The sequence below is a fragment of the Peromyscus maniculatus genome, chromosome 22 (genome assembly GCF_049852395.1).
Source record: "Peromyscus maniculatus bairdii isolate BWxNUB_F1_BW_parent chromosome 22, HU_Pman_BW_mat_3.1, whole genome shotgun sequence".
NCBI lineage: Eukaryota > Metazoa > Chordata > Mammalia > Rodentia > Cricetidae > Peromyscus > Peromyscus maniculatus.
In genome coordinates, this window is record NC_134873.1 from 13,730,296 (window position 1) to 13,756,244 (window position 25,949).

Genomic DNA, 25,949 nt, shown 5'->3' on the forward strand with positions numbered 1-25,949 from the left:
GAAGTAATACCTTGAGAGCCAGAAGATTAGGGACATTTCTATGAGAATATGTCTACTATCAATAGCAGAATGTATACAGTAAAGTCTCACCACAATAATCAAAATATAAGATAAACAAAGATGACATTATAAAGCTTCACAAACTGGATGGGAAAATGATGAAAGCTGGAAATGGAAGAGATGGTCACCCCAAGGAAATGGAACAGAGATGTTTTAAGTAAAATCTAAAATCTTAAAACTATGAATGGGTCAATAAAATGATCTATCCCTGAACTTTTGAAGAGAATTTAAATCTGGTCTTATCAAAATAACATAACATTTTGGGACAAAGATGCACCCTAACAACCCTGAACTGGAGGCCAGGATAGAGAAGACCTCCACAGCCACCATGACCTTCCCCTTGGTGCTGTGGTAGACAGGAAGGAATGTGACCCAGACACTGCAGAACACCAGCATGCTGAAGGTCAGGAATTTAGCTTCATTGAATCTGTCAGGAAGATTCCGGGCCAAAAAGGCCACAGTGAAGCTTCCCAGAGCTAAGGAGCCCAAGTATCCCAACACAAAATGGAATGCAATGACTGAGCCTTTGTTGCACACAATGATGATCTGTCCGTGTTCAGAGTGTGTGTCTGTGTCAATAAATGGAGGGGATGTGACCAGCCATATTCCACAGAGAATGAATTGGACCATGGTACAGATGGGAATGACAAATTTAGGTGCCCCTGATACCAGCATCCCTCTCATCTTTTTTCCTGGAGTAGTGAGCTTGAAGGCCAAGACAACAGTAATAGTCTTAGCCAAGACAGTAGACACAGCCACTGTGAAAAAGACTCCAAATGTGGTCTGCTGAAGGATGCAGGTGACTATGTGGGGATGCCCAATGAAGAGCAATGAGCAGAGGAAACATATGGTGATGGAGATGAGTAGGATGTAGCTGAGAATGCGGTTATTGGCCTTCACAATGGGAGTGTCATTGTACTTCACAAAAGCACCAAGGACAAGAGCTGTGAGGGCAGAGAAGCACAGGGACATGCAGGCCAGAGTCATCCCCAATGGGTCTTCATATGCTAGAAAGGAGACATGTCTTTGCAGGCAGTGTGTGTGCTCTGTGTTGGAATACTGATCCTCCAGACAGTGCACACATTGCTCCATATCTGCAGAAGGAAATTAACAACAAATTATCCTAAAATTTCATCATTATATTCTTAATCTTTTAGTATCTGTATTAATCAGAGGATACCTCACTAACTGTTTTGGTGTTCAATAACAATTTTTTCCTTGTTGCTGTATGGAGCAGTGAGGTCAGGCTGCCTTGTAGCAATCCATCCTTGGTGATGAAACCTGCCACCTTCATGATAAACAGGAGCTTCTTACTCCTGTTTATCAAATTCCATATGTATGAAAACTTTTAAAAATAAGAAAAATACTTGGTTTGTTAGGTCTTATAAGTGGTAATAAAAATAGCTTAAATGAGTTAATTACTCAGATATTATATTTATTGTCTACAGATCTGTGTACTGTGAATGTGTGGTGGTTAAAGTGAGAGTGTTCCTATATGATCATAGATTTGATTGCTTGGTCACTAGGGAATGGCCCTATTTGAAAATACTAAAATATGTGTTTTTATTGGAGTAGGTGTGACCTTGTTAGGAGAAGTTTGTCACTGAGGATGGGTTTTCAGTTTTCAAATCTCAAGCCAACCCCAGTGTCTCTCCCTACATGCTCCTGAGGATCTGGATGTAGAACACACATCTACTACTCTGGAAATGTGTGTGTCTCTGTTCTGACATGTTCCCTGACATTATGAAAATGGATTAAAACTGCAAGCAAGCCCCAGTTAAATGCTTTATATGTATGTATGTATACATACATATAAATATATATATACATATACATATATATATATATATTCATGGTTATGGTGTCTCTTCACTCTAATATAACAGACACTAAGAGAAAAATATTTGTTGTTGCCAGAATGTGGACTTTGGATCTATGGATTAGAAAAGCAGTTGAATGTTTTAAATAAGGTTTATTGGGCCATACTATTGGAAGCATTGAAGGCAGCCCTGGGGGATATTTGAACAGTGGGAACCTCTGAAACTCAAGTAGTTTCATAGGCATAAAAATTAGTAAAAGGCTCATAGACTGTTACTTTGACATATTGACTAAGAATGTGGTTCCTTTTGCCCTGGTCCAAAAATATGCTTGAAGCCAAATTGAAGAGTCCTGAATTAAGAAAATTGAGGAAATTTTATGATAGCCTAGTCTTGACTTCCATGTAGCGTTATTAGTTTTCACTCTTATTCAAATCTGTAATGAAAAAGAGCTAGGTGAGCATGGAAAAATACTAAACAAATAGTTTGAGGAGAAAAGGAGCACCAGGAAGTGTAATGGAGGTCATTGCAGAGGTTAAAGAGATAAAAAGTTTAAAGAAAAGCCTGATGCTAAATGAAATAAAGGGAGTGGCAACATCAGGGCAAGAATGTACTGAGCTAAGCTTCCAATTTGTGAAATGAAATACATAAGGTTTCAGTGAAAGAAACATCAAAAATAAAAATTGGATAAAACTGTATTTGAACAAGGGGGCCAAGTTCCAAACCTAGTAAGCAGAAAACATTGGAAGAGTTGGTCAAATGGTTCTGGCTTTGAGCAAAGGATAGAAGAAGATGGATGTGGAATCTCTGTCCATGATTAAGTAAAGCCACTAGGACAGGTATATGTCCAAGGTGTCTATGCATAGGGTCCAAAAGATGCCATTGGGTGAAGTGGGTGAAAGCTCAGATTTCAATGGAGATCACAAGATGTTGGAGATTCCAGAGTCATGGGGTACCTGCCAAGATACCTGCAGACAGGATGTTGTACTAGCCCAAAAGAGAGTAGTTTGTTCCAATCAACAAAACAGAAAGGTGTTGGAGATCTGAAGAGTGCTTTACAGAACAAACATGGAGATGCAGAATTTGGACTTCTGGACTTTTGAGGTTTAACTAAATGCATTTTAAATTATGATGTTCCTAAAAGCCAAGGGGGACCAGGGACTGTTATTTGGTGGTTTCGGTAAGAATGACCCCCATAGGCTTGTAGATTATTATGCTTGTACACCATGGAGAGGCATGATTGAAAAGGATTGAGTGATTTATTCGTGTTGGAGTATATGTGGCACTTTTGGAGGTAGTGTGTCACTGACGATGGATGGGCTTTGGTTTCTCAAAAACACAAGCAGCCCCACTGTCTCTCTCTTCCTTCTGCCTGAATATCTGAAAAGAGAACACTCAGCTACTTCTCCAGAACCATACCTGCCTGTGTGCCACTGGGCTCATTGTAATTACAATAATGGATTAAACCTCTGATAGCCTAAGTGAGCCAGTATTAAATGCTTTTCTCAAAAAAAATTTATGTTCATGGTGTCTCTTCATAGCAATAGAACACTAAGACAGCATGTCCAGATCACAAAGGCAACTGTATGTATATTATGTATGTACATTTTGCCTGTGCCCTTATTCTGTATCTTCATACAGAGTCAATAATTGACAATTATCTCAGGTACATAATGTTTGCATAAAGAAATATTTCATTAAAGAAGCTGTACTCTTGTGCAACAAAATGCCCTTCACTTTAAATTCATAACATCAACAATTAACATAAATATTTGGGAAAAAGGGACATTTACATTTTCCATTATGTTTTATTCCTATGATGTCTGGTGTATGAATAGCTATAAATTCACATTTACTTTTGTTCTTGACACTACTCACTTGTGTATTAGAAGAAAAAAGAAAATCCAAACTAATCATTAATTTTGAATAAGTTACAACATAAAAATATAGATATTTTTCAACATTGTATTTAAAATTCATACATACATATAATGTATTTGATTTAATCTACCTCCCTAGTCATTTTGCTATTGATTTGAGAATGGAGTAGACATGTCAATGTGTTTCAAGTGAGGCTAATGCTGGTACTGAAGGGAGAAATGAAGGGGACATTATTAATTTTAAACTAAAATAAATTTAAATTAAATATATTCTTACATTTATATGGTATGCATACATGTGTACATATGATTTTATGTGTGAGTGATTTTTGCATGTCAGTGTGAGCACACATGCATTTCTGCATGCATTTGCAGTTCAATCGGATGTTTTTCCTCAGTTCCCTCTCTTTTGTGTAGTCTTTTTTTTTAAGTGGGTTCTTTTTTTTTTTTTGGAGCCAGGGTTTCTCTGTGTAGTTTTGGTGCCTGTCCTGGATCTTGCTCTGTAGACCAGGCTGGCCTCAAACTCATAGAGATCCTCCTGGCTCTGCATCCTGAATGCTGGAATTAAAGGCATGTGCCACCACTGACAGGCTGGGTAGTCTCTTTTTGTTCCCAACTACACATTCCAACCTAGATGCTGTGCAAGATGATGCATATTCTGAGTACTTTCCTTATCTCTTGGTAGGATGTGATTGCTGAAGAACACTATCACATCTTTGGGTGTATTCTTGGGGTCTGAACTCTTTCTAAACATTTCATAATAATTGCTTTGTTCTGAAAGCTATTCTCCAAGGTCTTAAATATATTTCATTAAACAACAAGAGTCTGAACCTCTCTCTGGTCCTCATCAGTGACAAGCTATGTGCATGGTAGACAATAATGTGGACTAGCTGATCCTGTTTTAATTTCAATTGGTACAAATAGTTAAGGAAGATTAGACATATGGATAGCACTACTGGGTTCAAACGTTTATTGTAGAATAAATTACAAAGTATTTGTTTTTCATTAAACATCTTTCGTAGTGAGTAATGCTTCTCCCACCCAGAGAGTCCTGCCTCTAGGATTCAGGCTCTGGGACAGAGTATGTCCCTGCATACCCCTACCTAACTATGCCTCAGCTGCTAGCCAGCAGGGAAAACTCCTGCAGGAAGGCCCCCCTACAAAAACCCCAATATGACCCTGCAATCTACAAGAAACACACCCTACCACAATACCCATCCACCTGTGACTCCAGTAACTTCCTGAGACATGGAAAACAAACTGTAAGCTCTCATTAAATCAAGAGGCACTTCCTGAGACACAGAATCTGTCAGCTCTGACTAGACCAAGAGTCCTGATAAGACCAAGAGTGGCTCCCTGAGCCATGGAATCAGCTAGCTTGGATTGGACAAGGAGCAGCTACCTGAGATACAGAATGTGCTAGCTCTAATTAGACCAAGAGGTAAGATTGGACCAAAAGGGCCCCCCTGAGACACAGACACAACAAGCACAGATTGGACCAAAAGCAGCTCACTCAGACACAGGCACCTCTTGCACATATTGGAGAAAGAGATAGGTAGACTGCAGTGCAAAAATACATATAAAAATATAAAGAGCAACATGGCATCAACAGAACCTAGCCCTTCTACAACAGCAAGACCTGAACGTCACAATGGAGAAGCAGAAGAAAGCCACTTTACGAATAACTTCATGATGATATTAGAGGTCTTTAAAGAGCAAGTGAAAAATTCCCTTAAAGAAATTGAGGAAAGACAAACAAAAATTGGAAGAAATCAATAAATCCCTTAAAGAAAGCCAAGAAAACCAGGTAAAACCAATTAAGCATGTGAAGGAAACAGTTTAAGACCCAAAAGTGAAACAGAAACAATGAAGAAGACACTAACAGAGTGAATGCTGGAAACAGAAATTTTGAGTAAATGAACAGGAAACACAGATGCAAACATAACTAACAAAATACAAGGGATGGAAGAGAGAATCTATGGTGTAGAAGATACAATAGAGGAAATAGATTCATTAGTTAAAGAAAATACCAAAGCCAAAATAGTCATAACAAAAAATGTCTAGGAAATTTAGGGCATGATGGAAAAGCCAAACCTAAGAATAATAGAGATAGAAGAAGGAGAAGAATACCAACTCAAAGGCACAGAAAATATATTCAACAACATCAGAGAGAAAAACTTTCCCAGCTTAAAGAACAAAATACCTATGAAGATACAAGAAGTCTATAGAACACCAAACAGAATAGACCCCCAAGAAAGTCCCCTTGCCACATAATAATTAAGTGACTAAACCTACACAATAAAGAAATAATATTAGGAGCAGCAAAGAAAAATGGCCAAGTGACTTCTAAAGGCAGGCTCATTACAATAACACCTGACTACTCAATGGAGACTTTGAAAACCATAAGGTCCTGGACAGATGTAACGAAGACACTCAGAGATCATGAAGGCCAGTCTAGACTAATATATCCAGAAACACTTTCAATCACCACAGACAGAGTGAGCGAAACATTCCAAGACAAAACCAGTTTTAAACAATAGCTATCCACAAATCCATCCCTATAGAAAGCACTAGAAGAAAAATTCCAACCTAAGAAAGTCAGATACACCCATGAAAACACAGGCAATAGATAATCCCACAGCAGTAAACCTCAAAGAAGAGAAATACACACAAACCATCACCAAAAGATAACAGGAATTAACAATCACTGATATTAATATCTTTTAATGTCAATGGACTTAATTCACCTATAAAAAACATAGGCTAACAGAGTGGATAAGAAAGCAGGACCCAACTTTCTGCTGCATACAAGAAACACACATCAACTTCAAAGACAGAAACTACTTCAGAGTAAAAGGCTCAGAAAAAACTTTCTAATCAAATGGACATAAAAATCAAGCTGGTGTAGGTACCCTAATATCTAACAAAATAGACTTCAAACTGAAATCAATAAAAGGAGATCAAATATCACATTACATCTTCATCACAGGAATGAGCGACCAAGATGAAGTTTCAATTATGAACATTCATGCCCCAAATATAAGGGCATTCAAATATGTCAAAGAATCATTACTAAATCTTAAATCACACACCAAACCCCACACATTAATAGTGCAAGATTTCAACACCCCACTCTTGCCACTGGACAGATCTGCAAGCTTAAATTTTAACATAGACATAAGGGACTTAACAGATATTATGACTCAAATGCCCTGAATAGATATTCTACAGAACAGTCTGTCCTAAAAAAAAGAATATATCTTCTTCTCAGAATGCCATGGAATGTTCTCTAAAGTCAACCACACAATCTGTAACAAAGCAATTCTCAGTGCATACAAAAAATTAGAATAACCTCCTGTATTCTATTGGACCATCATGGGAAAAATTAGATTTCAACAACAACAAAAATTACAGAAGGTCTACAATCTCATGGAAACTAAATAATGCTCTACTGAATCACCAATGGGTAAAGAAATAAAGAAAGAAATTAAAGACTTCCTAGAATTCAATGATAATGAATGTACTACATACCCAAACTTATGGGACACTGTGAAAGCAGTGCTAAGAGGAAAATTCATAGCACTAAATGCCCACATGAAGAAGGTGGAGAAATCCCATATTAGTGACTTAATGACACACCTAAAATCTCTAGAACAAAAAGAATCAAACTCATCCAGGAGGAATAGATGCCAGGAAATAATCAAATTGAGAGCTGAAATCAATAAAATAGAAACAAAGGGAATAATACAAGGAATCAATGAAACAAATAGTTGGTTCTTTGAGAAAATCAACAAGATATACAAGCTCTTATCCAAATTAACCAAAGGGCAGAGAGAGAGCATCCGTATTAACAAAATCAGAAATGAGAAGGGAGACAAAACAAGAGACAATGAGAAAATTCAGAATATCATCAGGTCATACTTCAAAAAACTGTACTCCACAAAATTGGAAAATATAAAAGAAATGGACAATTTTCTGGATATGTACCACATACCAAAATTAAACCATGACCAAAGAAACAATTTAAAGTGACCAATAAACCCTAAGGAATTAGAAACAGTCATTAAAAGTCTCCCAACCAAAAAGAGCCCAGGACCAGATGGTATCAATGCAGAATTCTATATTATCTTCAAAGAAGAGTTAATACCAATACTCCTCAAATTGTTCCACACAACAGAAACAGAAAGAACATTACCAAACTTTTTTCTGAGGCTACAGTTACTCTGATTCCCAAGCAACACAAAGATGCAACAAAGAAAGAGAATTACAGACCAATCTTCCTCATGAACATGGATGCAAAAATACTCAATAAAACATTGGCAAACCGACTCCAAGAACACATCAAAAAAATTACCCACCATTATGGTGATATTTCATTTGTGCTGAAATGTGATTTTATTTGTGTGTTAATAAATAAAGTTGCCTGGGGACCAGAGCTAATATCAAGCCATAGCAGAAGTGGTGGCACACGCCTTTAATCCGATCCCATGGCAGGTATAGTCTGTGTGTTCAAGGACATAGCCAGCTGAAAGACAAGCCTTTACCATCAATACTGACTATAGAGACCCAGATGTCTGTGTAGACAGGCAGTGATGATGAATGAGGTCATGTGGTTGGGTTTACAACCAATGAGAAGGCAGAACAGAAAGTCAATAAAAAGACAAACACATAGGAAGTAGGTCACTTTCTAAGGGGAAGGATGGCAGCGGCAACAGTGATAAGGAGGCAGTTTTAGTCTCAGCTATTAGCTACTACTCTGACTTCTTGGGCTCTTAACAATGCATTTGACTCTGTGTTTCTTATTTAATAAGACTGTTACATCTACACACCATGATCAAGCATGTTTCATCCCAGAGATTCAAGGAAGGTTTAACATACAAAAATCTGTCAATGTAATAAACGATATAAACAACCTGAAAGAAAAAAAAAGAAAAGCACATGGTCATTTCATTAGATGCCAAAAAGGCCTTTGACAAAATCCAACACCCCTTCATGATAAAGGTCTTAGAAAGAAAAAAGAATACAATGAACATACCTAAACATAATAAAAGCAATTTACGGCCAGTCAAAAGCCAACATCAAATTAAATAGAGAGAAACTCAAAGTGATTCCACTAAAATCAGGAACAAGACAAGGCTGTCTGCTCTCACCATATTTGTTCAATATAGTACTTGAAGATCTAGCTAGAGCAATAAGACTACAAAAGGATATCAAGGGGAAACAAATTGGAAAGAACAAAGTCAAACTTTTGCTATTTGTAGATGATATGATAGTATATATAGAGACCCCAAAAATTCTATCAGGGAACTCCTATAGCTGATAAACACCTTCAGTAATGTGACAGGATACAAGATTAACTCAAAAAATCCAGTATCCCTACTATATATAAATGATAAATGGACTGAGAAAGAAATCAGCAAAACATCATTCTTTACAATAGCCACAAATAATTTAAAATACCTTGGGGTAACTGTGGTGGTATTGTGTTCCCCAAAATATTGTACACCCTAATAAACTTATCTGGGGTCAGAGACAGAACAGCCATAATATTAAACATAGAGGACAGGCAGTGGTAGCACATGCCTTTAATCCCAGCACTTGGGAGGCAGAGCTAGGCAGAAATCTATGTGTTCAAGGATACAGCCAAGCATGGTGACTCACACCTTTAATCCCAGGGAGTGGTGGTAGAAAGCAGAAAGGTATATAATGCATGAGGACCAGAAACTAGAAGCATTTGGCCTGTTTAAGCATTTGACCTGGTTAAGCATTCAGGCTTCTGAGCAGCAATTCAGCTGAGACCCATTCTGGATGAGGACTCAGAGGCTTCCAGTCTGAGGAAAAAAGACCAGCTGAGTATGGTGATATTTTATTTGTACTGAAATGTTATTTTAATTTTATGTTAATAAATAAAGTTGCCCTGGGGTCAGAGCTATTAGAGCCATAGCAAGAGCGTGGTGGTTAGAAGAGCTAGGTAGATTTCTGTGTGTTCAGGGATACAGCCAGTATTGGAGACATATGCCTTTAAGACCTGGAGGGCGGTACTTACAGGCAGTGATGAGGCAGTCATGTGGTTGGGTTTACAACCAATGAGAAGGCAGAACAGAAAGAATATTTAAACACGGACAAACAGGAAGTAGCTCTCTCTCGGGGAAGCTAGGAGCACTGCAGGAGGTAAGATTTTATCTCTGAGCTCTGACCTCTCGGCTTTCTCTTTTACCTTGGCTCTGTGTTTCTTATTTTAATAAGACGATTGGTTACATCTACAGCTGAGGATCCGGCAAGGTGAGGTAGCTGGTGCTTGTTCTGGTTCTCTGATCTTCCAGTGTTCACCCCAATACCTGGCCCAGGTTTGATTTTATTAATAAGACTCTCTAAGATTCCTGCTACAGGTAACTATAACTAAGCAAGTAAAAGACCTGTATGATAAGAACTTTAAGTCCCTGAAGAAAGAAATTGAAGAAGATCTCAGAACATAAAAAGATCTCCCATGCTCATGGATATATAGGATTAATATAGTAAAAATGGCAATTATACCAAAAGCAATCTACAGAATCAATGCAATCCCCATCAAAATACCAACACAGTTCTTCATAACCTGGAAAAGACAATACTCAACATCATTTGGGAAAAAAGAACATCCAGGATAGTGAAAAGAAACCTGTACAACAAAGCCACTTCTGGAGGCATCACCAGTCCTGACATCAAGCTCTACTATAGAGTTATAGTAATAAAAACAGTTGGGTTTTAGCATAAAAACCAACATGTTGACCAATGGAATCAAACTGAACACCCTGACACTAACCCACACACCTATAAACACCTGATAGGTGTGTTTTTTACAAAGAAGATAAAACTGTACAATGGAAAAAAGAAAGCATCGTCAACAAATGCTGCTGGCATAACTGGATGTCAACATGCAGAAGGCTGCAAATAGATACATATCTATTGTCATGCACAAAACTCAAGTCCAATGTGGATCAAAGACCTGAACATAAATCCAGTTACACTGAACCTGATAGAAGAGAAAGTAAGACATAGTCTTGAATGCATTGACACAGGAGACCACTTCCTAAATATAACACGAGCAGCACAGATACTGAGAGCAAAAATTAATAAATGGGACCTCCTGAAACTGAGAGGCTTCTATAAGGCAAAGGATACAGTAAAAAAGACAAAAACACAGCCTACAGAAAGGGAAAAGATTTTCACCAACCCCACACCTGACAGAGGGCTGATCTCCAAAATAAATGTATGTTTTTTTAAAAAAACTCAAAAAACTAGTCATCAAAATAACAAACAATTCAATTTAAAAATGGGCTATAGAGCTAAACAGAGAATTCTCAAAGGAAGAATTTCAAATGGCTGAAAGACATTTAAGGAATTGCTCAACATCCATAGTCATCTGTGAGATTCAAATCAAAATGACTCTGAGATACCATTTTACACCTGTCAGAATGGCTTAGATCAAAAACACTGAAGACAGCTTATGTTGGAGAGGATATGGGGCAAGGGAAACATTCCTCCACTGCTGGTGGGAGTACAAACTTGTACAGCAACTTTGGAAATCAGTGTGGCAGTTTCTCAGAAAATTGGGAATTAATCTTCCTCAAGACTCAGCAATAACACTCTTGGGCATATACCCAAGGAATGCTCAATCATACCACAGGGACACATGCTCAACTGTGTTCATAGCAGCATTATTCATAATAACCAGAACCTGGAAACAACATAGATGCCCCTCAACTGAAGAATTGATTTAAAAAATGTGGTACATAAACACAATGGAGTACTACTCAGCAAAGAAAAACAATGACATCATGAAATTTGCAGGCAAATGGGTAGAAATAGAAAATATCATTCTGAGTGAGGTAATCCAGACTCAGAAGGACAAACATGGTATGTACCCACTCAAAGGTAGACACTAGAAGTAAAGCAAAGGATAACAACCCACAACTCCAGAGAAGCTAACTAACAAGGAAGACCCAAAGAGGGAAACATGGATCATACTGGGAAAGGGAAATAGATGAAATCTCAATCAGTGAAATGGATGTGAGAGTTGGACAATGGAGGGTAGGGCATGGGGAATGAGAACATAAGGGAATGGGATGTCGAGGTGTAACAGGGATGGAGTGGGAAAGCAATGAGAAAGATGCCATAATGGAAGGAGATATTATTGGGATAGGAAGAAACTCAGTGCTAGGGAAGTTGCCAGGAATCCCCAAGGATATCCCCAGTTTGGACTACTAGAAATAGTGGAGAGTGTGCCTGAACTGAACTGACTTGACCCAGAGATCAGACCAGTTAATACCCTGTCATCACAGAACTTTTCTCTGATGATTGGTGGAGGCAGATGCAGAGTCCAGGAGTCCAGTTGGAGAGTGAAGAGGGATTCTATGAGCAAGTGTATCATGATCAGGATGGGGAAACCTGCAGAGATTACCAAACCAAACTAGTGGGAACTCATGAAAGCTGAATCAATGGCTGTGGAGCCTGCATGGGACTTGACTAGGCCCTTTATATGGCGAGACAATTGTGTAGCATGATTTACTGGGGGGGGGAGCATGGCCGTAGAATCAGAATCCATCCCTGGTGCATGAAGGGGCTTTCTGGAGCCCACTACCTATGATGGGACAGCTGGTGCAGCTTTGACACAGGGGGAAGGGCTTGGACTTGCCTCTACTGGATGTGCCTCCCCCTGGGAGGTCTTGCCTTCTTGTGCAAGGGAATGGTGTATGGTTGGGGGGGGGTGAAGTGGTAGGAGGAGGGAAGAGGGGGATCTCTCATTAGTGTGTAAAATGAAAAAAATTCTTAATGAAAAAAAACATTTTTTGGAAAATATAAAATCTGTAACCTTCATTGTGTAAGCAACATGTGCTGTTTAAAGAAGACAGTTCAATTTCATTACAGAGTTCATATTATGATTGATATCAGGAAAATCATTAAATTAAAATCACATATTTTATGTCTTCAGTTTCCTTCCAGGAACTTTCTAGTTTTGAAAAGAAAAGATATTCAATTTCAGCAATTTCTTCTGCACACAAATACATACCTGTCTCATTGGAAACCTCATTCTCTGGGCACCAGACACAATCAAAGCAGCAGTCTGCTGTTTCTTTCTGATGAAATTTCCTGAATCCAGGAGTGCACTTCACACTGCATGTAGAAGTTGGAACCTGAGGCAAACAAAATAACATGCAAAGTTACAAATATTCTTCTATTATCATATATTATATATCAGATTCAGGTATCTGAGCATTTTATATAAACCTGCAGTGAAATTGAAAGCCATATAATATTTAGTACACTGAGTAACATTGTATGTATAATGTTTTATTATAAAGATTAGAAATTATTTCTTCCCTGATTGAAATGATCCATGCATGAAAGAATGCATGATTAGCAGACATGCACTGCTACTGAAGGGCTTAAAAATCAAAATCAAGGATTATGACTTGGGTGGGAGAGAAAACAGGGTGGAATAATGTAGAGTCATGGAATGAAGAAAACAAAGGATGTTGTAGGAAACTATTACAGGCTTAATTTTTAAGTTAAAATAAAAGTTTAGGATACAAAAAAATGTTTCTGGAAACAATTACATGTTATCCTTGATTAAGCTATAAAGATGTTCACACAGAATCACAAAATTTTATGATTTATATCTAGTTACAAAATTTGAATAATCTAAAATTTTTTTATTTTGTATACCTGTTTCTGTGGTGTGAGGTGAATTGAGATATGCTCTAGGTATCCATGGATACCATAAGGGTTGTATCCCCATGACCTGAACTTATAAGAAGTTGTGAACCATCAAACACAAATGCTGTGTGAATTGAGCTTGGACCATTCCCAAGAGCAGTGATTGTTGTTAACCACCAAGCCATCATTCTGATCCCACAAATTTTTATAACACACATGTACTACAAAGAATGAAATTATGGTGTACACACCAGTGTTGCTCCCATGGTCTGCTCTAAGTCTTTAGAAATGTGCAGTTGTTGGTTCTGTGGGAAATAGGAGGAATAACCGCCTATTTTCACCTTTAATCCAAAGCCTTGTGGGAAATTCCAAATGTTGTAAATGTCATAGTCTGCACACAGTTTTCCTCTCAGATTCATGTCCACCAGCTCTCCAATAGGGTTAGTAAATACCCTGCTCTTCAGCAAAGAAGCCATCTAAGTGAGATGCATCATTAAATGATTACATATGCTCCTCCAGTAAGGCAAAGTGACATTGTTAATGAACTGTAATTTTCAATGTTTTCCAGAAAAGGCAACTATATTAGATATCCTATCTAGTGAAATACAAGATATCTCATGGGTAATTAAATTTTGTTATACTTCATATGCATTTTTCATGGTGGAAATAGAAGAAATATTATCAAATATTTAATAACTTAGTGAAAGAGACCTGAACGTTTATTACATGCATGAAAAATGTCCAAAGGGATGATTTTACATAAGTGGGGGGGGGATAATTTATGTGTGTGTGTGTGTGTGTGTGTGTGTGTGTGTGTGTGTGTGTAGCAAAAATTAATTTTACAAAAAGAGTAGATGTAAAATTAAGGAACGAGTAGACTGGAAGTTTATGAAAGGAATATAGGGAATGCATATCATGCAAATACAACATACATATATGAGATAAAAATAAAATTATTAACACCAAGCAGTGTTAATATACTACATCCTTAATTGATACTTCATATAAATAATTATATATGACATTTATCAACACATATTTTGCATCTCTAGAAAGAAATTCTCTTCTTTAGTTGTCACTTAATGATTTTATGATAAAATTTTCAGTTACTATTTCCAATGTTGAATTCATTCGTTAAAATGTTGAGACAGGCCAGTCCCAGGCAACCCCCACCCAACTGTGCCCCAGTGGCTGGCCAACAAGGAAAACTCCCTGCGACCAGGCTCCCCAACCAAAACCCCTCCATTGGACCCTGCAATCTACAAAACCCAAGCCCTACACCAATATCCATCTGCCTGTGACCCCAGGAATTTCCTGAGACAAGAAATCTGCCAGCTCACATTGGACTAAGAGCTCTCATTGGACCAAGAGTGGCTTCTGGAGACACAGAATCCACCAACTCTGACTGGAACAAGAACCCTGATAAGACCAAGAGTGACTCCCTGAGTCACAGAATCAGCTAGTTGGGATTGGGCCAAGTGCAGCTCCATGATATTCAGAATCTTCCAGCTACAATTAGACAAAGAGCTAAGATTGGACCAAAAGGTGCCCCCTGAGATACAGACACAAGCACAGAGTGGACCAATAGCAACTTTCTCAGACCACAGGCACCTCTTGCACCTATTAGAGGAAGAGATGGGCAGACGTCAATGCAAAACTACATACAACATAAAAAGCAATATGGTGGCACCAGAACCTAGCCCTCCTCCAAGAGTAAGATCTGAACATTACAATATAGAAGAAGCAGAAGAAAGTGACCTTAAAAAGAGCTTCATGAAGATGTTAGAGGCCTTTAAAGGAAAAATGAAAAATTCCCTCAAAGAAACTGAGGAAACGACAAACAAAAGTTGGAAGAAAACAAAAAAATCCCTTAAAGAAAGCCAAAAAATAACATGAAAAAGCAATTAAACATGTGAAGAAAAGAGTTCAAGACTGAAAAGGGAAATAGAAACAATGAAGAAGACACAAACAAAGGATGCTGGGAATAGAAAATCTGAGTAAATGAACAGGAAACACAGATGCAAGCATAACCAACAGAATAAAAGAGATGGAAGACAGGCTCTCTAGTATAGAGGATACAATAGAGGAAATAGATTGTCAGTCAAAGAAAATATCAAAGCCACAAAAGTCATAACACAAAATGTCCAAGAAATCTGGGACACCATGAAAAGGCCAAATCTAAAAATAATAGGGATAGAAGAAAGAGAAGAATACTAACTAAGGAATAGAAAACGTATTCCAAAAATCATGGAAGAAAACTTGCCCAACTTAAAGAAGGAAATACCTATGAAGATACAAGAAGCCTATAGAACACCAAACTGACTACAGCCCCCAAAACGTCCCCTTGCCACATAATAATTAAACAACTAAATGTACAGAATAAAGAAAGAATATTAAGAGCAGCCAAGGAAAAAGGCCAAGTGACCTATAAAGGTAAACCCATCAGAATAACACCTGACTTCTCAATGGAGACTTTGAAAACCACAAGGTCCAAATATGTACTCACTCATAGGAGGATGCTAGATGTGGAACAGGGATGACTAGACTGCAGCTCACATCACCAGGGAGGCTACCTAGAAAACAGGACCCCAAGAAAGCCATGGGGATCACCCAATGGAGGAGAAATGGATGAGATCTACATGAACAACCTGGACATGAGTGGGAATAATGAAGGGCGAGGGTTGAGTGAAAGAGAGCCTGTGGGAGCGTGAGATCCCAGCTGGATCAAGAACAGAGAGGGAGAACAAGGAATAGGAGACCATGGTAAATGAAGACCACATGAGAAAAGGAAGAAACAAAGTGCTAGAGAGGCCCACACAAATCCGCAAATATAATCCCACAATAGACTGCTAGCAATGGTCGAGAGACAGCCCAAACTGACCTACTCTGGTGATGGGATGGCCAAACACCCTAATTGTTATGCTAGAAACCCCATCCAATGACTGTGGGAACTGGATGCAGAGATCCACGGCTAGACCCCTGGTGGAGCTCCAGGAGTCTAATTAGTGAGAAAGAGGGGGGTTTATATGAGCGAGAATCATTGAAACCAAGGTTGGATGAAGCACAGGGACAAATAGCCAAACGAATGGAAACACATGAACCAAAGGCTGAGGGGCCTCCAACTGGATCAGGCCCTCTGAATAGGTGAGACAGTTGATTGGCTTGATCTGTTTGGGGGGCATCCAGGCAGTGGGACCGGGTCCTGTGCTCATTGCATGAGTTGGCTGTTTGAAACCTGGGGCTTATGCAGGGACACTTGGCTCAGTCTGGGAGGAGGGGACTGGACCTGCCTGGACTAAGTCTACCAGGTTGATCTCAGTCCTCGGTGGAGGCTTTGCCCTGGAGGAGGTAATAATTGGGGTGTGGGCTGGGGGGAAAGGGGAGGGGGACAGGAGCAGGGAGAACAAGGGATATGTAGAACTGAATGGTATTGTAAAATAAAATAAAAGGGAAAAAAAAGAAAGGCACAAGGTCCTAGACAGATGTAATGAAGACACTAAGAGATCATGGAGGCCAGTCTAGAATAATATACCCAGCAAAACTTTCAATCACCATAGACAGAGTGAACAAGACATTCCAAGACAAAACCAGATTTAAACAATAGCTATCAACAAATCCATCCATATAGAAAGCACTAGAAGAAAAACTCCAACCTAAGGATATTAGATACACCCATGAAAACACAGACAATAGATAACCCCACAGCAGTAAACTTCAAAGAAGAAAAATATACACAAACAAGCACCAAAAGATAACAGGGATTAACAATTACTGGTCATTAATATCCCTTAATATCAATAGACTTAATTCACCTATAAAAAGACAAAGGCTAACAGAGTGGATAAGAAAGCAGGACCTATCTGTCTGCTGCATGCAAGAAACACACCTCCACTTCAAAGACAGACACTACCTCAGAGTAAAAGGCTTGGAAAAGTCTTTCCAATCAAACTGACTTAAGAATCAAGCTGGTGTAGGTACCCTAATATCTAACAAAATAGACTTCAAACTGAAATCAATCAAGAGACATTGAAATAGACATTGCATACTCATCACGGGAATGATCCACCAAGAAGAAATTTCAACTCTGAACATTTATGCCCCAAATAAAAGGGCACCCACATATGTGAAAGAAACATTACTACAGCTTAAATCACACATCAAACCCCACACATTAATAGTGGGAGACTTTAACCCCACTCTCACCACTGGACAGATCTGACAGATCAAAATATAACAGAGAAATAAGGGACCTAACTGATGTTATGACTCAAATGGACTTAATTGATATCTACAGAACAGTCCACCCTAACAAAAAATAATATACCTTCTTCACAACATCCCATGGTACTTTCTCTAAAAATCGACAACATACTCAGTCAAAAAGCAAATATCATTAGATACAAAAAAATGGAATAACTTTCTGTATTCTATCAGAACACCATGGCTATCAGAACACATGTCATATTTCAACGACAACAAAAACTACAGAAAACCTACAATCTCATGGAAACTGAATAATGCTCTACTGAATCACCAGTGGGTAAAGGAAGACATAAAGGAAGAAAGTAAAGATGTCCTACAGTTCAATGAAAATGAATGTATTACATACTAAAGTTATGGGACACTATGGAAGCAGTGCTAATAGGAAAATTCATAGCACTATATGCTCACATAAAGGAGTGGGAGAAATCTCACATTAGTGACTTAACAACACACCTGAAACCCCTAGGTCAATAAGAAGCAAAGTCACCCAGGAGGAATAGATGCCAAGAAATAACAAATTGATAACTGAAATCAATAAAATAGAAACAAAGAGAACAATACAAAGAATCAATGAAACAATGCATTGGGTCATTGAGAAAATCAACAAGATAGACAAGCCCTTATCCACACTAACAAAAAGGCAGAGAGAGAACATCCAAATTAACAAAATCAGAAATGAAAAGGGAGGTATAACAACTGACAACAAGGAAATCCAAACAATCATAAGGTTATATTTCAAATAGCTATACTGCACAAAATTGGAAAATCTAAAAGAAATGGACAATTTTCTATATAGGTACCAGAGATAGGTACCATATCAAGACTAGATGAACAATAGAAATACACTAATAACCCATAAGGAAATAGAAACGGTCTTTAAAGTCTTCCCAAAAAAGCCCAAGAACAGATGATTTCAATGCAGAATTCTACCAGATTTTCAAAGAAGAGTTAATACCAATACTCTTTAAACTGTTCCACACAATAGAAACAGAAGAAATGTTACCAAACTTTTTTTGTGAGGCTACAGTTACTCTGACTCCCAAGCAACACAAAGATGAAACAAAGAAAGAGAATTACAGACGAATCTCCCACATAAACATTGATGCAAAAACACTTAATAAAAAATTGGCAAACCAACTCCAAGGACACATCAAAAACATTATCCACCATGATCAAGTAGACTTCATCCCAGAGATTCAAGGATGGTTCAACATACGGAAATCTATCAATGTAATCCACCATATAAACAAACTGAAAAAAAAAAAAAAACACATGATCCTTTCATTAGATGCTGAAAAGGCCTTTGAGAAAATCCAACACCCCTTCATGATAAAGGTCCTGGAGAGATCAGGAATACAGGGAATATACCTAAACATAATTAAGGCAATTTACAGCAAGCCAACAGCCAACATCAAATTAAATAGAGAGAAACTCAAAGTGATTCCACTAAAATCAGGAACAAGACAAGGCTGTCTGCTCTCACCATGTTTATTCAATATAGTACTTGAAGATCTAGCTAGAGCAATAAGACTACAAAAGGATATCAAGGGGAAACAAATTGAAAAGAACGAAGTCAAACTTTCACTATTTTCAAATGATATGATAGTGTACATAAGTGACCCCAAAAATTCTACCAGATAACTCCTATAACTGATAAACATCTTCAGAATTATGGCAGGATACAAGATTAACTCAAAAAATCAGTAGCCCTCCTATATACAAATGATAAATGGGCTGAGAAATAAATCAGCAAAACATCACCCTCTACAATAGCCACAAATAATTTAAAATACCTTGGGGTAATTCTAAGACCTGCATGATGAGCACGTTAAGTCTCTGAAAAAAGAAATGGAAGAAGATCTCAGGAAATAAAAAGATCTCCTATAATCCTGAATAGGTAGGATTAACATAGTAAAAATGGCAATCTTACCAAAAACAATCAACAGAATCAATGCAATCCCCATCAAAATCCCAACACAATTGTTCACAGGCCTGGAAAGAACAATACTCAACTTCATTTGGAAAAACAGAAAACCCAGGATATCTAATAGATTCCTGTACAACAAAACCACCTCTGGAGGCATCACCAGTCCTAACATCAAGCTCTACTATAGAGCCATAATAATAAAAACAGCTTGGTATTAGCATAAAAACTGACATGTGGATCAGTGGAATCGAATTGAACACCCTGACATTAACCCACACAACTGTGAACACCTGATTTTTTTACTAAGAAGCCAAAACTGTACAATGGAAAAAAGAAAGCATCTTCAACAAATGCTGCAGGCATCACTGGATGTAGAAGATTGGAAATAGATCCACATCTATTGCCATGCACAAAACTCAAGGCCAAGTAGATCAAAGACCTCAATATAAAACCAGTTACACTGAACCTTATAGAAGAGAAAGTAGAAAATAGTCTTGAATGCATTGGCACAGGAGACCACTTCCTAAATATAACATCAGTAGCACAGACACTGAGAAAAACAATTAATAAATGGGCACTCCTGGAACTGAGAAACTTCAATAAGGCAAAGGACACAGTAAAAAAGACAAAATGACAGTCTACAGAATGGGAAAAGATTTTCACCAACCCCCACATCTGACAGAGAGCTGATCTCCAAAATATATAAAGAACTCAAGAAACTAGATATTAAAATAACAAACAACCCAATTAAACAATGGGCTATAGAGCCAAAGGGAGAATTCTCAAAGAATTTCAAATGGCTGAAAGACATTTAAGGAATTGCTCAGCATCCCTAATTATCAGGGAGATGCAAATCAAAATGACTCTGCTATACTATCTTACACTTGTCAGAAGGGCTAAGATCAAAGGCACCGCAGATGGGTTCTGTTGGAGAGGATGTGAAACAGGGGGAAACACTCCTCCACTGTTGGTGGGAGTGCAAACTTGTACAACCACTTCAGAAATCAGTATGTTGGTTTCTCAGACAATTGAGAATCAATCTACCTCAAGACCCAGCTATACCACACTTGGGCATATACCCAAGGAATACTCAATCATACGACAGGGACACATGCTTACCTATGTTCATAGCAGCATTATTCATAGCAGTCAGAACCTGGAAACAACCTAGTTGCCCCTCAACTGAAGAATTAATTAAGAAAATGTGGTACATACACACAATAGAGTACTACTCCGCACAGTAAAACAATGATATCATGAAATTTGCAGGCAAATGGATGGAATTAGAAAATATCATCCTGAGTGAGGTAACCCAGACTCAGGACAAGCATGGTATGTATCCACTCATCAGTGGATACTAGATGTAAAGCAAAGGGTAATTAGGCAACAACCCACAACTCCAGAGAAGCTAACTTACAGGGAAGACACAAAGAAGGATTCATGTACTGCCCTGGGAAGTATAAATAGATGAGATCTCCATGAGTAAACTGGGGATGAGGGGTGGGCAATGGAGGGTAGGGGAAAGGGGATGAGAGCATAAGGGAATGCGATGGTTGAACTGGAACAGAGAGGGAGGGGAAATGCAAGAAAAGAGATACCATGATAGAGAGAGACATCATGGGGATAGAGAAAAACTCTGTGCTAGGTAAGTTGTGAGAAATCACCAAGGATGACCCCAGCCTGGGCTACTAGCAACAGTGGAGAGAGTGCCTGAACGGAACTGGCTCACCCAGAGTTCAGACCAGTGAATACCCTAAATGTCATCACAGAACTTTTCTCCAAGGACTGATGGAAACTGATGCAGAGATCCATAGCCAGTCACTAGACATAGCTCCAGGAGTCCAGTCAAAGAGAGAGACAAGGAATTCTATGAGCAAGTGCATCAGGACTATGATGGGGAAACATGCAGACATGACCAAACCAAACTAGAGGGAAGTCATGAAAGTTGAATCAATGGATGTGGAGCCTACATGGGACTTGACTAGGCCCTTTGCATGGTGAGACAGTTGTGTAGCTTAATCTACTGGGACACCTCATGCAGCCTCAAGGCAGGTTGGACTTGCCTCTACTGAATGTGGGAGGGAATGAGGGATGGGTTGGGATGGGTGTCTGGGGCAATCGGAGGAGGGAAGAAGGGGATCTTTGGTGTGTAAAATGAATGAAAAAAATTTCTTAATCAAAAAATATTTTTAAAAAAACTGTTGAGACACATTCTTACAAAAATAACTGATTTTCATACAAAAAGTTGACATCCATTGAATGTTAATCATGTGACATTTATTTATCAACATGAAAGTTTCATATTAGGGAGTTCTGTGGAATAGAAATCTGTGTATTGAGAGAGCAGTGCCTGACAAATACATATGAACATTTGTGGGGACATTTAAAAATATCATGACTTGGCCCCTTGAACCCATCCTTGGGACACAGCTCATCTCCGGGAACCCCCGCTCAACTCTTTCCCAGTTGTTGGCCAGCAGGCAGGGCACCTAGGGAAGGCCCCCCTCCTCACCAAGACCCCCTACCAGACCCTGCAATCTACATGCCCTGCTCCCAAACCCATCCACCTGAGAACCCAGCCACTTCTTGAAACATGGAAAGCAAACCAACAGCTCTCATTGGACCAAAAAACCAAGAGTGACTTTCTGAGACATAGAATCTGCCACCAAGAGAGATTTCCTGAAACACGGAATCTGTCAGCTCTGACTGGACCAAGAGCCCTGAGAAGACCAAGACCAGCTCCATGAGTCACAGAATCAACAAGCTTAGGTTGACCCAAGAGTAGCTCCCTGAGACACAGAATCTGCCTGCTCCAATTAGACCAAGAACTAAGATTGGACTCAGAGGGGCCCCCTGAGACATAGACACAACAAGCACAGAGTGGACCAATAGCAACTTGCTCAGACACAGGCACCTGTTATACCTTTAGAGAAGGAGATGGGCAGACATCAAGGAAAAATACATAAAACAACATAAAGAGCAATACAGCATCACCAGAACCTAGCCCTCTTCCAAGAGTAAGACTTGAACATCACAATTTACAAGAAACAGAAGAAAGAGACCTTAAGAATAGCATCATGAAGATGCTAGAAGCCTTTCAAGAAAAATGAAATTGAGGAAAAGACAAACAAAAATTGGAAGAAATAATAAAGAGAGGGAGAAAAAACAAATAAAAATTGGAAGAAATCAATAAATTCCTTAAAGAAAGCCAAGAAAACCATGAAAAAGCAATTAAACATGTGAGGAAAGAGTTCAAGACCTGAAAAGGGAAAAAGAAACAATGACACAAACAGAGGAAATACTGGAAATAGAAAATCTGAGTAAATGAACAGGAAACACAGGTGCAAGCATAACCAACAGAATAAAAGAGATGGAAAAGAGAATCTCTGGTGTACAGGATACAATAGAGGAAATAGATTTGCCAGTCAAAGAAAATACCAAAGCCAAAAAAGTCATAACACAAAATGTCCAGGAAATCTGGGACCCCATGAAAAGGCTAAATCTAAGAATAATAGGGATAGAAGAAGGAGAATACCAACTCAAAGGCACAGAAAAATTATTCAACAAGATCATAGAAGAAAACTTTCCCAACTTAATGAAGGAAATACCTATGAAGATACAGGAAGCCTGTAGAACACCAAACAGACTCCACCTCCAAAAAAAATCCTCACACCACATAGTAATTAAACAACTAAACCTGCAGAATAAAGAAAGAATATTAATAGCAGCAAAGGAAAAAGGCCAAGTGACTTATAAAGGCAAACCCTTCAGAATACCACCCAATTTATCAATGGAGAAATTGGAAAACAAGAAGGACATGGACAGATGTAATGCAGACACTAACAGACCATGAATACCAGCCTAGACTAATATACCCAGCAAAACTTTCAATCACCATAGACAGAGTGAACAAGATATTCCAAGACAAAACCAAATTTAAACAATACCTATCCACAAATCCATCCCTACAGAAAGCACTAGAAGGAAAATTCCAACCTAAGGAAGTCAGGTACACCCATGAAAACAAAGGCAATAGATAACCCCACAGCAGTAAATCCCAAAGAAGAGAAATGCACACACACTACAACCAAAAGATAACAGGAACTAACAATCACTCGTCATTAATATCCCTTAATATCAATGGACTTAATTCACCTATAAAAATACACAGGCTAACAGAATAGATACAAAAACAGTACCCATCTTTCTGCTGCATACAAGAAACACACCTCAAATTCAAAGATAGACAGTACCTCTGAATAAAAGGATAGGAAAAGTATGGCCAATCAAATGATCTTAATAAGAAAGCTGGTGTAGCTATCCTAATATCTAAAAAAAATAGACTTCAAACTAAAATCAATCAAAAGAGATCAAGAAAGACATTACATACTCATAACAGGAAAGATCTACCAAGATGAAGTTTCAATTCTGAATATTTATGCCCTAAACACAAAGGCACCCAAATATGACAAAGAAACACTACAGCTTAAATCACACATCAAACCCCACACATTAATAGAGTGAGACTTCAACACCTCACTCTCACCATTGTACAGATCTGTCAAATCAAAACTTAACAGAGAAACAAGGGGCTTAACTGATGTGATGACTCAAATGAACTTAATTGATATCTACAGAACACTGCACCCTAGCACAAAAGAATATACTTTCTTCTCAGCACTCCATGGAACCTTCTCTAAAATTGACCACATACTCAGTCACAAAGCAAACCTCAACAGATACAAAAAACTGGAATATCCTTGTGAATTCTATCAGACCACCATGGTTTAAAGTCAGATTTCAACAACAACAAAAATTACAGAAAGCCTACAATCTCATGGAAAATGAACAATGCTCAATTGAATCACCAAAGGGTCATGCAAGAAATAAAGAAAGAAATTAAGAATTCATAGAGATCAATGAAAACAAATATACTACATAACCAAACTTATGGGACACTATGAAAACAGTGCTAAGAGGAAAATTCATAGCACTAGATGAACAACACATAAAGAAATAGGAGAAATCTCAGGTGAGGGGTGGGAAATGAAACACAGGGAAATGGGAGGGTCAAGCTGGAACAGTGACAGAGTGGGAGGGCAGGAAGGAAGATACCATGATAGATGAGGACAACATGGCAATAGGAAGAAGCAGGGTGCTGGGGGGCAGTCTCAGTAATCCACAAGGATCACACCACCTTGGTCTGCTGGCAGTAGTCTAGAGGTTTCCTGGACTGGTATACTCTGGTGACCGATCTAGTGAATACCCTAGCTGTCATCATACAGCCTTTGTCCAGTGACTGATGGAGGAGGATGCAGAAATCCATGGCCAGGCACCAGGCTGAGCTCCAGGAATCTAATCCATGAGAGAGAGGAGGGATTCTGCAGGCAAGGGACATTGAGATCATGATGGGAGGATGTACAGAGATGACCGGCCACACCAGTGGAATCCCATGAACATGGACTGGTGGCTGTGGAGCCCCCATGAGACTGGACTAGGCCCTCTGGACATGGAAGACTGTTGTTTGGCTTGAACTGTTTGGAGGGCACCTAGGTAGGGGGATCAGGATCTGTCCCTGGTGCATAGACAGGCTTCTGGGAATCTGGTGCCTGTGGTGTGACACCTTGTACAGCCTTGGTGCAGTGGGAAGGGGCTTGGACCTACTTAGGTTCTGTATGCTGGGCTCTACTGGCTCCCCATGGGAGACCTTGATTTGGGGGGGTATGGGGATGCGGAGTGGCTTGGGGGAGAAGGCTGGGGGTTGGAAGGAGGGAGGACAGGGGATCTGTGGGTGATATGTGGAGTGAGTGGAAATTTTCTTAATAAAGAAAAATAAAAAGACAAAAAAAAGAACTTAGAGAAATCTCACACTAGTGACTTAACAGCACAACTGAAAGCTCTAGAACAAGAAGAAGCAAACTCACCCAGGAGGAAGAGATGCCAGGAAATAATCAAAACGATAACTGAAATCAATAAAACAGAAACAAAGAGAACAATACAAAGAATCAACAAAACAAATAGTTGGTTCTTTGAGAAAATCAACAAGATAAACAAGCTCTTATCTAGACTAACCAAAGGCAGAGAGAGAGAGCATCCAAATTAGCAAAATAAGAAATGAAAAGACAGATATAACTACTGACAATGAGGAAATCCAAAGAATCATGAGTTCATACATCCAAGACCTGTACTCAAAAAAAATTAGAAAATCTAAAAGAAATGACAATTTTCTGGGTAGGTACCACATACCAAATTTAAATGAAGACCAGATGAACTATTTAAATAGACCAATGACCCTTAAGGAAATAT

General features: G+C 38.7%; 1 protein-coding gene across 1 annotated transcript in view; it reads right to left on the minus strand.

Annotated features, from left to right (window-relative positions):
* Positions 1–249: 249 nt before the first annotated feature.
* The window catches only part of LOC102922927 (vomeronasal type-2 receptor 116-like), a 181,590-nt gene continuing 155,890 nt past the window's right edge, over positions 250–25,949 (minus strand). The window contains exons 7-10 of the mRNA XM_076559458.1: positions 13,705–13,929; positions 12,807–12,930; positions 11,662–11,664; positions 250–1,154 (exon numbers count right to left, since the gene is read on the minus strand). Of these exons, the coding sequence (XP_076415573.1) occupies positions 250–1,154; positions 11,662–11,664; positions 12,807–12,930; positions 13,705–13,929 (1,257 nt within the window). The remainder of the gene's footprint in view (positions 1,155–11,661; positions 11,665–12,806; positions 12,931–13,704; positions 13,930–25,949) is intronic.